This window comes from Orcinus orca, chromosome 9 (assembly GCF_937001465.1).
Source record: "Orcinus orca chromosome 9, mOrcOrc1.1, whole genome shotgun sequence".
NCBI classification, from domain to species: Eukaryota; Metazoa; Chordata; class Mammalia; order Artiodactyla; family Delphinidae; genus Orcinus; species Orcinus orca.
This window is the reverse complement of record NC_064567.1, coordinates 51,759,224-51,775,006: the sequence shown is the minus strand read 5'-3', so window position 1 is coordinate 51,775,006 and position 15,783 is coordinate 51,759,224. Positions and strand designations below refer to the sequence as shown.

The 15,783-nt window shown below is 38.3% G+C and overlaps 1 protein-coding gene across 18 annotated transcripts in view; it reads right to left on the bottom strand.

The window, feature by feature from the left end:
* ADAM22 (ADAM metallopeptidase domain 22) overlaps positions 1-15,783 on the bottom strand; it is a 246,631-nt gene that overhangs the window by 193,831 nt on the left and 37,017 nt on the right. For all 18 annotated transcript variants that reach the window (XM_049714741.1, XM_049714740.1, XM_049714742.1 and 15 more), the window contains exon 3: positions 14,261-14,337. In XM_049714741.1, the coding sequence (XP_049570698.1) occupies positions 14,261-14,337 (77 nt within the window). The remainder of the gene's footprint in view (positions 1-14,260; positions 14,338-15,783) is intronic.

Genomic DNA, 15,783 nt, shown 5'->3' with positions numbered 1-15,783 from the left:
AAACATTACTGTACTAAATCACAATAAGTCAAATAAGAAAATCCATATGTTCACTTGTATTGATTAAAAAGGCATTCAATAAAATCTAATACCCATTCCTTTCAAAAAAAGAGAAAATTTAAACAAGATATAGGATGCTGGTTTAACTAGCTAAAGACTAGTTAAACTAGATAAACTACATAAAGACTAGCTCTCAAAAATCAAGAATCGACATCCTACTTAACAATAAATTCTAGAGATTGTCCTATTACCAAAAGGACCAAGACAAAAATGCTATTATCATCAAATAATAGAGTTCAGGAACTTCTAGAAAACGCACTAAGGTGCACAATAGTAATAAGAAGTATCATCTTGAAAAGAAAAATAAAGCTCTCATGATTTTCCAGTCATGTTATTGTCAAACTAGAAAACCCAAAAGAAACAATGAAAAATCATTAGCAATATTAAGAATGACACCAATAATTAATTATAAAATATGATGGAAACAATATCCACAGTAGCAACAAAAAAAATACAATTCCCATGAATATGTTCTACATAAAATGTGCAGGACCTACAAAAACCAAAGTACTAAATTTTATCGATAGACAGAAAAAAGTTGCTTAAATTAAAAAAACCCAACAACAACCACGATACTGATGGAAGGACTTAGTACCATAAAAGGTGGACTTTTCTCAAATTAAATTATAGGTTTAGTGACAGTCCAATTAAAATTCCAAAAAGAAAGTGACAAAATTACCCTAAATTTCCACCTAAGAAAAGGCAAAAATATCTAAGAAATTTTGCAAAATGAAACTAAAATAACGAGAGTTTTCCATGCTAGATACTGAAACAGTTATATAGCTACAATAAATAGTATGGTGGTACTAGGCCCAATAACTAATGAATAGAACTTTACAAGAGATTGCTTTGAGAAGACATTAAAATACACAATAAGTAAATACAATGAATAAAGGATCATAAGTCAGTGCAGAAAAGAATGAATAACGCAACTTATGGTGCAGAAAATACCAGTTACCTCTGCTTAGACTGTTATCCAAAGTCTTTCCTGTGGCCTAAGAGGATCCTTCTAACTTTCTACATGATTTGGGCCCTTTTACCTTTCCAACCTCATTTAATAACCTCTTGGCTCCATTCCAACCTCCTAAGCCATCTTCCTGTGTCTCAAATATACTGTTTGTTCCTGCCTCAGGGCCTTGACACCTGCTGTTCTCTCTGCCCCTTCAGTCAAAACTCATCTCCTCAGAGATGGCCTGTCCCTGACAACCACTGCTCAAATAGCACCCTCACCTCCATATCAGGCACTTGCTATTAATGGCACTATCACTCTGAAATTCTTTGTTTACATGTTCATTGTTTTTCTGACTAGAATGCAAACTCCCTAAGACTAGGGTACTTATTTCCTTGTTTGTCCTGAGACCTCAGGGTGTAGAAGAACTCTTAGAAATTACTAGAGGCTTAAGAAATGAATATATATGTATACATATGTATGTATGTATGTACATGTGTGTCTGCATTCATATGCATTGTGTACATACATGTGTGTGCCTCGTGTATAAACATATGGGCACATGATTATTGATAAGACCTATTCAACACAGATTTGTGTTCTACACAAAAATTTTGTGTTAAACGTACGTATAAACAAATACCATAATGAATTTAAACAGCAAGATAGTTACAGATTCATTAATAACAGTGAAAGATCTCATGCTTTTCATTATCGTCACATAACATCATCATTTTTAATTATAATCTTATCCTCGTCACTTATTTTTATCTACACTGTAAGCATTCTATTTACCACATTGAAAATAGGGCATGGTTAAGTAAATGAGACTCTTCCAAACTTAACCTTCGATTCCAACTGAATTCATTCCCTGCCTTTTACCTATTGTGATTCCTACTTTCCTTGCAAATTCAAGAGTCCCAGTGGAAAGCACGCGAAAGATGACTAATTGGCAGATGATTCCCTAAATGAAAGAAGACAAGATGGACTTGCTCATTTGAATAGAATTTGGGTGTTCCTTGTCTGACCTGGCTCCTGCTTCTCCTCCCACCCATCCTCATCTCCCACCCCTGGCTCTACATCACCTCCCATCTGCACGGGCAACCCATCTCCCAACAGCTGTCACGTCTGAGTCCCTGGATGCCCTCCCTACATCCCTGTGCCCCTGTGAAGTAGGGAAAAAAAAGAGACTGATATAAGAATCACAGAGTGAGAGAAACTATTTTTGTTGTTATTGAAATAAGATAAAAGTGAAAAAATCTATTTTTTAAAAAGCCAAAATTTAAGCATTGGATCATCTCAAGATCTGATAGCTGGACAGCAGAATCCCTTCCACATACACACAACTATATTTAAAATAGATAATCAACACTGTTAATCAACCATACTTCAATATAAAATAAATATTTTTATAAATTATTGACAAAAAAAGATGGGTTCTCTCTTTATCGTATGTGTTTCACATTCTAAAACAACCAACTACAGTCCACGTGGAGTATTTGCTTCTTTGCATGGTGTGTTGTGTGGGGTGTGTGTATGTGTATATGTGGTTTATTTCTGTCAGGTCACCAGTTGTAAAAAAAATCAAGGAGCTCTGAAAAGAAATTTTTTCAATATTCTTGCATTACTTTGGGCAGTTTAATTATCCACTTCATGAAGAAGACAGGAGAAAGTTACAGGAACACACCTGGCCTGAATTACTTCAATAATAGAGTTAAATATCTTTATTGACCCTTATCTTTTTTTTTCTTTTCTTTTTTCTTATAGAGCAGGTTCTTATTAGTTATCTATTTTATACATATTAGTGTATATATGTAAATCCCAACCTCCCAATTCTTCCCACCACCACAACCCCCCAACTTTCCCCCCTTGGTGTCCATACATTTGATCTCTACATCTGTGTCTCTATTTCTGCCTTGCAAAGTGGTTCATCTGTACCATTTTTCTAGATTCCACATATAGGCATTAATATATTTGTTTTTCTCTTTCTTACTTCACTCTGTATGACAGTCTCTAGGTCCATCCACATCTCTACAAATGACCCAATTTCATTCCTTCTTATGGCTGAGTAATACTCCATTGTATATATGTACCCCATCGTCTTTATGCATTCGTCTGTTGATGGGCATTTAGATTGCTTCCATGACTGGCTATTGTAAATAGTGCTGCAATGAACATTAGGGTGCATGCGTCTTTTGGAATTATGGTTTTCTCTGAGTATATGCCCAGCAGTGGGATTGCTGGATCGTATGGTAATTCTATTTTTAGTTTTTTAAGGAACCTCCATACCGTTCTCCATAGTGGCTGTATCAATTTACATTCCCACCAACAATCCACACCCTCTTCAGCATTTGTTGTTTATAGATTTTTCTGATGATGCCCATTCTAACCAGTGTGAGGTGATACCTCACTGTAGTTTTGATTTGCATTTCTCTAACAATTAGTGATGCTGAGCAGCTTTTCATGTGCCTCTTGGCCACCTGTAGGTCTTCTTTGGAGAAATGTCTATTTAGGTCTTCTGACCATTTTTGGATGGGGTTGTTTGTTTTTTTAATATTGAGCTGCATGAGCTGTTTATATATTTTGGAGATTAATCCTTAGTCCATTGATTCATTTGCAAATGTTGTCTCCCATTCTGAGAGTTCTCTTTCCGTCTTGTTTATAGTTTCCTTTGCTGTGCAAAAGCTTTTAAGTTTCATTAGGTCAGATTTGTTTATTTTTCTTTTTATTTCCATTACTCTAGGAGGTGGGTCAAAAAGATCTTGCTGTGATTTATGTCAAAGAGTGTTCTTCCTATGTTTTCCTCTAAGAGTTTTATAGTGTCTGGTCTTACACTTAGGTCTTTAATCCATTTAGAGTTTATTTTTGTGTATGGTGTTAGGGAGTGTTCTAATTTCATTCTTTTACATGTAGCTGTCTAGTTTTCCCAGCACCACTTATTGAAGAGACTGTCTTCTCCATTGTATAACCTTGCCTCCTTTGTCATAGATTAGATGACCATAGGTGCGTGGGTTTATCTCTGGGCTTTCTATCCGTTTCCATTCATCTATATTCAGGTTTTTGTGCCAGTACCATATTGTCTTGATTACTGTAGCCTTGTAGTATAGTTTAAAGTTGGGGAGTCTGATTCCTCCAGCTCTGTTTTTTTCCCTCAAGATTGCTTTGGCTCTTTGGGGTCTTTTGTGTCTCCATACAAATTTTAAGATTTTTTTTCTAGTTCTGTAAAAAATCTCATTGGTAATTTGACAGGGATTGCATTGAATGTGTAGATTGCTTTGGGTAGTATAGTCATTTTCGCAATATTGATTCTTCCAATCCAAGAACATGGTATATCTCTCCATCTGTTTGTGTCATCTTTGATTTCTTTCACCAGTGTCTTATAGTTTTCTGAGAACAGGTCTTTTACCTCCTTAGCTAGGTTTATTCCTAGGTATTTTTTGTTGTTGTTGCCATGGTGAATGGGATTGTTTCCTTAATTTCTCTTTCATATCTTTCCTTGTTAGTGTACAGGAATGCAAGAGATATCTGTGCATTAATTTTGTATCCTGCAACTTTACCAAATTCATTGATTAGCTCTAGTAGTTTTCCGGTGACATCTTTAGGGTTATCTATGAATAGTATCATGTCATCTGCAAACAGTGACAGTTTTATTTCTTTTCCAATTTATATTATTTTATTTCTTTTTCTTCCCTGATTGCCATGGCTAGGACTTCCAAAACTTTGTTGAATAATAGTGGTGAGAGTGGACATCCTTGTCTTGTTCCTGATCTTAGAGGAAATGCTTTCAGTTTTGCACCATTGAGAATGATGTTTGCTGAGGGTCTGTCGTATATGGCCTTTATTATGTTGAGGTAGGTTCCCTCTATTCCCACTTTCTGGAGAGTTTTTATCATAAATGGTGTTGAATTTTGTCAAAAGCTTCCTCTGCATCTATTGAGATGATCATATAGTTTTTGTTCTTCAATTTGTTAATATGGTGTATCACATTGATTGACTTGCATATATTGAAGAATCCTTGCATCACTGGGATAAATCCCACTTGATCATGGTGTATGATCCTTTTAATGTGTTGCTGGAATCTGTTTGGTAGTATTTTGTTGAGGGTTTTTGCATCTATATTCATCAGTGATATTGGCCTGTAATTTTCTTTTTTTTGTAGTATCTTTGTCTGGTTTTGGTATCAGGGTGATGGTGGCCTCGTAGAATGAGTTTAGGAGTGTTCCTTCCTCTGCAATTTTTTGGAAGTTTGAGGACAGGTGTTAGCTCTTCTCGCCTGTGAAACCACCTGGTCCTGGACTTCTGTTTGTTGGAAGATTATTATTTTTTTTTTAAGAAGATGTTGGGGGTAGGAGTTTATTAATTAATTTATTTATTTTTGCTGTGTTGGGTCTTCGTTTCTGTGCGAGGGCTTTCTCTAGTTGTGGCAAGCGGGCGCCACTCTTCATCGCGGTGCACGGGCCTCTCACTATCGCGGACTCTCTTGTTGTGGAGCACAGGCTACAGATGCGCAGGCTCAGTAGTTGTGGCTCACGGGCCTAGTTCCTCCGTGGCATGTGGGATCCTCCCAGACCAGGGCTCAAACCCGTGTCCCCTTCATTAGCAGGCAGATTCTCAACCACTGCGCCACCAGGGAAGCCCTGTTGGAAGATTTTTAATCACAGTTTCACTTTCATTACTTGTGATCAGTCTGTTCATATTTTCTACTTCTTCCTGGTTCAGTCTTGGAAGGTTATAGTTTTCTAAGAATTTGCCATTTCTTCCAGGTTGTCCATTTTATTGGCATAGAGTTGCTTGTAGTAATCTCTTAGGATGGTTTGTACTTCTGCGGTGTCTGTTGTAACTTCTTTTTCATTTCTAATTTTATTGATTTAAGTCCTCTCCCTCTTTTTCTTGATGAGTCTGGCTAATGGTTTATCAATTTTGTTTATCTTCTCAAAGAACCAGCTTTTAGTTTTATTGATCTTTGCTATTGTTTTCTTGGTTTCTATTTCATTTATTTCTGCTCTGATCTTTATGATTTCTTTCCTTCTACTAACTTTGGGTTTTGTTTGTTCTTGTTTCTCTATTTCCTTTAGGTGTAAGGTTAGATCGTTTTTCGAGATTTTTCTTGTTTCTTCAGGTAGGCTTGTATTGCTATAAACTTCCCTCTTAGAACTGCTTTTGCTGCATCCCATAGGTCTTGGATCATCATATCTTTGTTGTCATTTGTCTCTAGGTGTTTTTTGACTTCCTCTTTGATTTCTTCAGTGATCTTGGTTATTTAGTAACGTATTAATTAGCCTCCATGTGTTTGTGTTTTTTTACGGTTTTTTCCCTGTAATTGATTCTTAATCTCATAGCGTTGTGGTCGGAAAATATGCTTGATATGATTTCAGTTTTCTTAAATTTACCAAGGTTTGATTTGTGACCCAAGATGTGATCTATTCCAGAGAATGTTCCATGTGCACTTGAGAAGAAAGTGTAATCTGCTGTTTTCGGATGGAATGTCCTATAAATATCAATTAAATCTACCTGGTCCACTGTGTCACTTAAAGCTTGTGTTTACTTATTAATTTTCTGTTTGGCTGATCTGTCCATTGGTGTAAGTGAGGTGTTAAAGTCCCCCACTATTATTGTGTTAGTGTTGATTTCCTCTGTTATGGCTCTTAGCATTTGTCTTATGTGTTGAGGTGCTCCTATGTTGGGTGCATATATATTTATAATTGTTATAACTGCTTCTTGGATTGATCCCTTGATCATTATGTAGTGTCCTTCCTTGTCTCTTGTAACATTCTTTATTTTAAAGTCTATTTTACCTGATACGAGTATGGCTACTCCAGTTTTCTTTTGATTTCCATTTGCATGGAATATCTTTTTCCATCCCCTCACTTTCAGTCTGTATGTGTCCCTAGGTCTGAAGTGGGTCTTTTGTAGACAGCATATATATGGGTCTTGTTTTTATATCCATTCAGAGAGCCTGTGTCTTTTTGTTGGAGCATTTAATCCATTCACGTTTAAGGTAATTATCTATATGTATGTTCCTATGACCATTTTCTTAATTGTTTTGGGTTTGTTTTTGTAGATCCTTTTCTTCTCTGTGTTTCCCACTTAGAGTAGTTCCCTTAGCATTTGTTTTAGAGCTAGTTTGGTGGTGCTGAATTCTTTTAGCTTTTGCTTGTCTGTAAAGCTTTTGATTTCTCCAACGAAACTGAATGAGACCCTTGCTGGGTAGAGTAATCTTGGCTGTAGGTTCTTCCCTTTCATCACCTTAAATATATCGTGCCACTATCTCTGGCTTGTAGAATTTCTGCTGTTAACCTTATGGGAGTTCCCTTGTATGTTATTTGTCGTTTTTCCCTTGTTGTTTTTAATAATTTTTCTTAGTCTTTATTTTTTGTCAATTTGATTACTATGTGTCTCGGCGTGTTTCTCCTTGGGTTTATCCTGCCTGGGACTCTCTGCACTTCCTGGACTTGGGTGGCTATTTCCTTTCCCATTTTAGGGAAGTTTTCAACTATAATCTCTTCAAAGATTTTCTCTGGTCCTTTCTCTCTCTATTCTCCTCTGGGACCCCTATAATGCAAATGTTGTTTCGTTTAATGTTGTCTGAGAGGTCTCTTAGACTGTTTTCATTTCCTTTTTTTTTTTTATTCTGTTCCATGGCAGTGAATTCCACCATTCTCTCTTCCAGGTCACTTATCCATTCTTCTGCCTCAGTTATTCTGCTATTGATTCCTTCTAGTGTATTTTTCATTTCAGTTATTGTATTGTTCATCTCTGTTTGTTTGTTCTTTAATTCTTCTTGGTGTTTGTTCTTTAATTCTTCTAGGTCTTTGTTAAACATTTCTTGCATCTTCTCAATCTTTGCCTCCATTCTTTTTCCAAGGTCCTGGATTATCTTCACTATCATTATTCTAAATTCTTTTTCTGGAAGATTGCCTATCTCCACTTCATTTAGTTGTTTTTCTGGGGTTTTATCTGGTTCCTTCATCTGGTACACAGTCCTTTGTCTTTTTGTTTTGTCTATCTTTCTGTGAATGTGGTTTTCGTTCCACAGGCTGCAGGATTGTAGTTCTTCTCGCTCCTGCTGTCTGCCCTCTTGAGCCTTTTCCTTCTGAGGAATCTTTCACAATAAAGTATAACACCAGTTCTTGACCTCTAGAAAGATCCAATGTGGCCGCAGGACTAGTTTGACCAGGCCAGGCCATATGATTGGTTTTATTAACATATCTGTCACAAAGAGTGAAATTTCACACCTGTGTGACCCCTTGAAGGAGTTGAGAAATGCTTCCCACCCTTCATAGTCTTAATAACACAGGAACTGGCTGTGCTTTTCATTTTTAATCATCCCATAGTCTTTATCTGCCTCCTGTACAAGTTACAACCTAAAGGTTGAATTAGTATATAATTTGGTTACAGATAACCTTGTTTACTGAACATTCAGAAGGAATATTATATAATGATACTTTTCCTTCCTTCCAATCTAAAAATATGTATTATTGGATCCATCCTGCAACTGGAATCCAGCTACACAAGGACTTACTTAATTTGTCCCCAGTTTCAAACAAGACAAAAAACTGTACCTGTTCCATAGCCCTATAAATTGCTTCATAAGGAAAAAAGCTTAGGTTAAAGAGTTCCCGAGATGGTGGAGTAGGAAGACCCCGCGCTCACCTTCTCTCAGGGTCTCTCACACCAATATGACAACTGTTTTCAAGAAACTGGGCTTCCCTGGTGGTGCAGTGTTTAAGAATCCACCTGCCAATGCAGGGGACATGGGTTCGTGCCCTCATCCGGGAAGATCCCACAAGCCGCGGAGCAACTAAGCCCATGTGCCACAACTACTGAGCCTGTGCTCTAGAGCCCACAAGCCACAACTACTGAGCCTGCATGCCACAACTACTGAAGCGTGCATGCCTAGAGCCCATGCTCCACAACAAAGAGAAACCACTGCAATGAGAAGCCTGCGCACTGCAATGAAGAGTAGCTCCCACTTGCCGCAACTAGAGAAAGCCTACACCTAGCAACAAAGACCCAATGCAGCCAAAAAATGAAAATAAATTTATATACAAGAAACTACCAATGTGAAAGACCAGAGCCTATCAGAAAAGACCTTCTACGGCTGAAGAGAGAAAGAAGGAACCACAGCAAGACAGGAGGGGCAAAATTGCCAGAGTCCAGACCCATACCAATGGGTGGGCGAGCCACAAACGGGAGAATAGCTATAACTGCAGGGATTCTTCCCAAGGGGTGGGGGGTTGGAGCCCTACATTGTGCTCCCCAGCCCAAGGGTCCAGTGCCAGGAAAATGAGCCCCCAGAATGTTTGGCTTTAAAGGCCAGCAGGGATTACTTTTGGGGGAGCCAGAGGGCTGTGGGAAATAGAGACTCCACTCTTAAAGGGTACACACAAAATCTCACATACTCTAGGACTCAGGGCAGAAGTAGTCATTTGAAAGGAACCTGTGGCAGACCCACCTGCTGATATTGGAAAGTGTTCCAGAGAGGCAGGAGGAAACTGGAGACCGAGACATGGGCGGCAGCCATTTTGGGGAGCTCGTTCTACCACGGAGACACTGGTGCTGGCGGGCACCATTCTGGAACCCTCCCTCTAGCTTATTAGCTCCAAGAACCAGCCCCGTCCCCACTCACCAGCCTGCAGGCACCAGTACTGAGACTAGACAAGCCAAGCGACTAGCTGGGAGGGGACACAGACCCACCACCAGCAGGCCAGCTGCCTGAACACCTGCTGAGCCCATAGCCAATCCTGGATACAGCCCTATCCATCAGAGATTCCAGGACATGGCCCCACACACCAGGGTGCAAACACTAGATCTGGGACCCCCCAGGGTCCTTCAGCTAGAGACATGGGGAGCCTGCTCCACCTGCAGTGCACAGGCACCAATCCCAGAACCCCCTGGGCTATAGCCCTGCCCATCAGCCAGCCAGTTCTAGCCTTGGTACCAGCCTCACCCTCCAGCAGGTGGACATCTGTGCCCAAACAACTGTAGCCCTGCAGCCTGCCATGGCAGGGCCCAGTCCTCTCACCAGCAGGCCAGCCCCAACCCTGAGACACCTCAGGGCCCTTAGCCAGTTGCCCCAGGATCTGACCCCATTCTTCAGCAGGGAGACACAACTTCGGGATACCCTGGACCCTGCAGCCAGCTGTATCAGGAACTGGCCCCACCCAACAGTGATCCAACACCAGCTCTGGGAACCCTGGACCCTGTAGCCAGAGACCCCAGGACTAGACCCTGCCCAGCAACAGGTCAACTCCAGATTTGGGACACCTTGGGCACCTCAGCCAGTGGCCCTGGGATCTAGCCCCACCCACTAGCTTTGGGACCCCCCAGGGCCCTTCAGTCAGAGTCTCCAGGATCCAGCTCCACCCACCAGTGAGCCAGCACTAGCCCTGGGACTCGCTGGGGTTCCACAGCCAGGCTTGTCGTTACGCAGCCCTACCAACCAGTGGCCAGCAGCCTCCACACAAGGCAGGGCCTGACAACCAGCTGAACAGGGGGCCAGCCATGCCGACCAGCACGTCCACAGTAGTCCACCCACCACAACAGAAGGACCCACACAGCCCACATGGGGGAACCCCTAGAGTACATAGCTCTGGTGAGCAGACCTGCTGGAACGTATAAGATATCTCCTACAAAAGGCCACTTCTCTAACACTGGGAAACATAACCAACCTACCAGATACAAAGGATGAAATTTTGCATCTTCCACAACATGGATGGACCTAGAGGGTATTATGCTTAGTGAAATAAGTCAGACAAAGACGAATACTTTATGTTGTCATTTATATGTGGAACCAGAAAATAAAATAAATGAATCAATATGTCAAAACAGAAACAGACTCACAGATATACAGAACAAACTAGTGGTTTCCAGTGGGGCTAGGGAAGAAGCAGGGAGGGGCAACACAGGGGTAGAGGATTAAGAGGTAAAGATGACTATGTATAAAATTAATAATCTACAAGGATATACTGTACAGCACAAGGAGTGTAGTCATTATTTTATAATAGCATTAAATGGAGTATAGTTTTGAATCACTATGTTGTACACCTGAAACGACTATAATATTGTAAATCAGCTATACCTCAATAAAAAAAATCGTTTTAAGAAGAAAAAGTAAAAAAAAACAATCAACAAACTACATTAAATAGATGTTAGTAAGCATATGAGTGAGGAAAAAAAAGAAAGGAAGGAAGGAACAGAGGGAGGGAGGGAAGGAGCGAGGGAGGGAGGGAGGAAAGAAGGAAGGAAAACTTAAAGAGCATCATCGATTTTTCATCTTTCTGCTCCTTAACCAATATAACCACTAGACAATATATAAAGTGAAACCATGAAATAAAAACATTCTCCATAAAAATAAGAAAAAAAACCTTTGTATCAAATCATCCTAGACCATAAAGCATAAAGAAAATAGATACCTGACATGTATGTTTAATATAGATCCCAGGCCAAAAAACAAAAAACTTTGCATATTTCTCAGCCCAGGAAATCTCTATTTATGCTATTATTTTATCCTTTGTACTGCAATAAGAAGAATGGAGCTTCTTTGTACTGCAATAAGAAGAAGGGAGGTTCTTGCCAGTATCTAGAAAGAAATTTTGCTTCACCCTTAGTATTCTAAGCTTCATGCTCTGATAAGTATGGCCATATGTGTCTCCCCTTCAGGAACAGAAAACTATAGTGCTTGGATTCCTCCAGAGGAAATGAGATGGCTTGGGCAGAATGAATAAATATCCTTTCTTCTTTGGGGTACTGAAAGTCAAGGCATTACAAATGTCAGAAACCAGAAAACAAGGCAGCGGGTATCTAGCAGAACCATGATTTGAAGGAATGGAAAGGAGTCATTGAAATAGAGACCTAGGAACCTGACTTTCCAAATCATACCTAGATGTGTACGTTCAGCTTTTTTAGAAGCCAGCCCCAAACATTTGCCCTCTTTCTTTTTTGCTGCTTCACTCTTCCCCAGTTGACAGCCTCCACCCTCATCCATCATCTCCTCTGTCTCCTGGCCTATTCCAGCCTTTAGTTTCTAAGTCAATATGACTTCCCAACCTAGAATTTAGTGCCTATTCTGGGCTAAGGATACAACAATAAATGAAAAAACATCTCAGCCCTCAATGAGCTTAAATTCTAGATGGAGGAAAAAGATAAAAAAATAATAAATTTAAAAATTTTTTTAATAAATTAAAAATTAAAATACAGAGAATTAGTTGACCATATGACAATGATGGTCATCAAATTTTTGACCTGCAAAAATGGTAATTTCATGAGTCAACCTTTATATTAAATTGTGATAATATTTTAAAAATTAAGCAAGGGAGAATAGGTAGTAGGGTGTATGGGAAAGTGAGCACAGAGAGGGTTACAACTTAAAACAGGGCAATCAGTGTCTAAGTGGTAGAATTATATGAGATTGTTTTTCTACTCTTTCATTATTTTTCAAAGGAGCATGCATTCCTTCATAATGAGTTTTTTAAAACTTTATGACATTACAATTGCTGAAAAACTGAAATGAGTCATACAAACATGTAAATTTTAGGGTATTTACATCAAGCAGGAATATAAGATACAGATCATATTAACACAATCTTATTCACGCCCTATGAAATTAGGGTAAAATACAGTGTGGTATAAAACATCTAATATTTATGTTCTAAGCCATAAATTTTAAAAATAAGAAAGAAACTATTTTAATGAGTATTGCAGAAATACAACTTATGTTACATTTTTTAAATGTGCATGATCAAAGAACAAAACACTCCCATTGTTAGATCATCCAAATAACAGACTGCCATCTAACACATGCTTTTCAGTATTTAAATTGTTTGTGAAACAAAAATGTGGGGAGAGGGAAGCACTACTTACAAAATGTACCTACCTACAAGGCAGCTTAATTAAAAAATAAACTAATATATAACTTAAACACTAAAACAATAACTATGGTATGATGACAACTTTGTAAATAAATTCCAGAAAAATCAGGATACTAGTAAAATTAATTATTAAATTAATCTATTAAACATAGACTAAAATCTAAAAGGAAGAAGTGAATTCTCCTGAATACTGATTGACCTCGCTCAATAATCTTAACAGTGCACATGTGCCCTTTCCTCAAAGGAAATCTCTAAACCAGCACTGTGCAACAGAACTTTCTGCAATGTTGGAAATGTTCTGCCTTGTCCTATAAGGTAACCACTAACTACACATGGCTACTGAGCATTTGAAATGCGGTTCATGCAACTAAGAAACAGAATTTTTTATTTTATTTTAATTATTTAATTTTAATTTAAACAGCCGCAAGAGGCTAGAGGCTACCTACCGAGATAGTACAGCTCTAAGAACTACCTCTTGCATCCTTTTTTTAATTAACTCAGAGTCTTCCACCTGGCTGATTCCCCACTGTAGACAAACTAGGCTCTACTTCTCACTCTCGGTCTACCATACTGTCCTCCTGGCCTCAAACTTTCTTCCTAAGTTGTTGCATAGCTGATTTCAGCAAAGCTGTGGTCCAGTGCTGCTCAGCTCAGAAACACTGGCTGACAGAGCCCTGGTCTCTTCCTGCTTGCCCAGGATAAGAAGTGGGATACTAATGCTTTTCTTAAAAAGTGAATAGACAACTAAATGTCCTGTAAGACTTCTTAGATACTAACCCAGAGGGAAGAGCTTAAATCCAGTGATTTATCAAAAGCCACTCCCAAACTTAAAATTCTACTATCCCAAACCTAAAATTCTAGGTAATGACAATTTCCAAAATTATATAGTATTTACAGAATAATTCCAGTACCTTAAACCTTACAAAACTCAACTCCCAAATCAAAGCATCTAATGGCATTATTTGGAATCACACTATCATGCAACCAGTCCCCTGACTCACTGAGCAAAAAGGGTAACTTACCTTTTCTGCTGTTCTTAAGAAAGATGTTTTAATACTCAAGGTATTATTTTCATAATTTATTGTCATTCATAGGAACTTAGGTCATCTATATCTTTATGCAAAATATTGGAGTAAATCTTTCCCTCAATTTTACATTCTTAAAGCTGTTACAGTTGTTCACTTTCAAGCGGATACACATTTTCTGTTATTTACCAGACTTTATAACTTACAGTCAGTAGATACAATAGTTTTAAATATAGCATTTAACTGATATTAGAAAACAAAGTAAAATATACTAAGAAAAAAAATTTTACAGCAGGATAAGAAACTGGATTCAATGTGTATCTGAAAACAGTGAGTGCAGCTCAAGAAAAACTTACTGATTTAGCAGGACATCAAGAATAAAGGATGTTCCAAAGGCACCCAGCAGGAAGCTTGCCTGGTCAACGTGAGTCAACTGCAATATCAGAAAGATAAAAGGTATTTATTATTCAGCCATAGAGATCAAATGATAAGCACGTCTCATGATCATTTGAAAGTTTTATAATATAAATTAGAAAAACAGTTCAACATAGAAATTAAATAAAAACAGAGTAAAATTTGCACCTTCTTAGAAGCTATTCACTAATCTAAAGTAAAGTACCACTTAATCAAGGAGGGCAAGTACCCTCCCTTTCTGCTTTATCTCAAGTGGTTAAACATTTCATTTCCAAGAAGACTGAACTACATTTCATTCTGTTTTAGATGACTGACTCCTTTAAAATTAAGCTTTGTACATTAAAAAAGAAATAGGGAAAAATATGTTCAATACAAGAGTAAATTAAGATGATGAATGTGATCTATTTACAAGGAAGACATCTGAACGTCTAAAAAACCCTTTTCATCCTATCTCAAATACATACTTTCGAAGTAATAGTTCAGTTCTAATTTACCAAATGTAATTTCATAGAGGTTTCCACAATTTCCTAAGAGAAAAACTGAGCCTCTGCCCATCTACTGCAAACATCACCCATCAAAAGTTTATTGGGAAAAAAATCACTATTTCCTATGCCAATCTAGGGACTCCCAGAGAAAATCACAAGGGACTCTAAAAAACATACAGTGTTACCAATAACATTAATATTAGCGTATTGAATAACCACATGTAATAACTGAAAAGAAAGGAGGAAGGAAGCAGAACTATTTATTTTGACTTCCCATATTAACAGTAGCTATACCTGAGCAGTAGAACTATAAATTATTTGATTTTTTGGTTCATATTTGTCTATAGTATCCAAAATTTCTACAATAAACATGTATAATTCCTGCAGTGAGAAAAGCAAACATACACTATGTTAGAGATCTAAACCATCTGAGCAACTGTATTTATGTAGCAAGTGAGGCAGATGGTCGTGCTGCTCCCTGAGAACCAGCGCATCTTAGGAAGGGACATTCTAGGATTCTGTGGGGCACAAAGGGCACCTCAATCATACCTAGGATTTTCACACTCATTAACCTATGGTATCAGGAGAAAGGACAGTGCTTAATAATCATAAAGCTTTCTGGAAACAAAGGATAACCTTTCCATTTAAAAATCTTTGAAATAAGTGGGAGTGGGAGAATGCCACACCTCAGCTGCTAACACATTCCAATCCTCGTGAAACCGCAAGAATGAAGAACTATCTGGATACTTCTCAGCCTCATTAAACATCCAACCCTAACTCCTCACTCTTCCCAATTAACACCCAGGTTATCACCAAATTCTGGCTTCTTTTTTCTTTTTATGATGATTCTTGGATCCACACTTTACTCTTCATTTCATATCTGCCACAGTTCATATCCTCCCTGATTTTCCTAAAACTGACTCCTTACCAAAACCCCAAATGTAAGTCGTATATTTTCTACTACATCAAATAGAAACTTT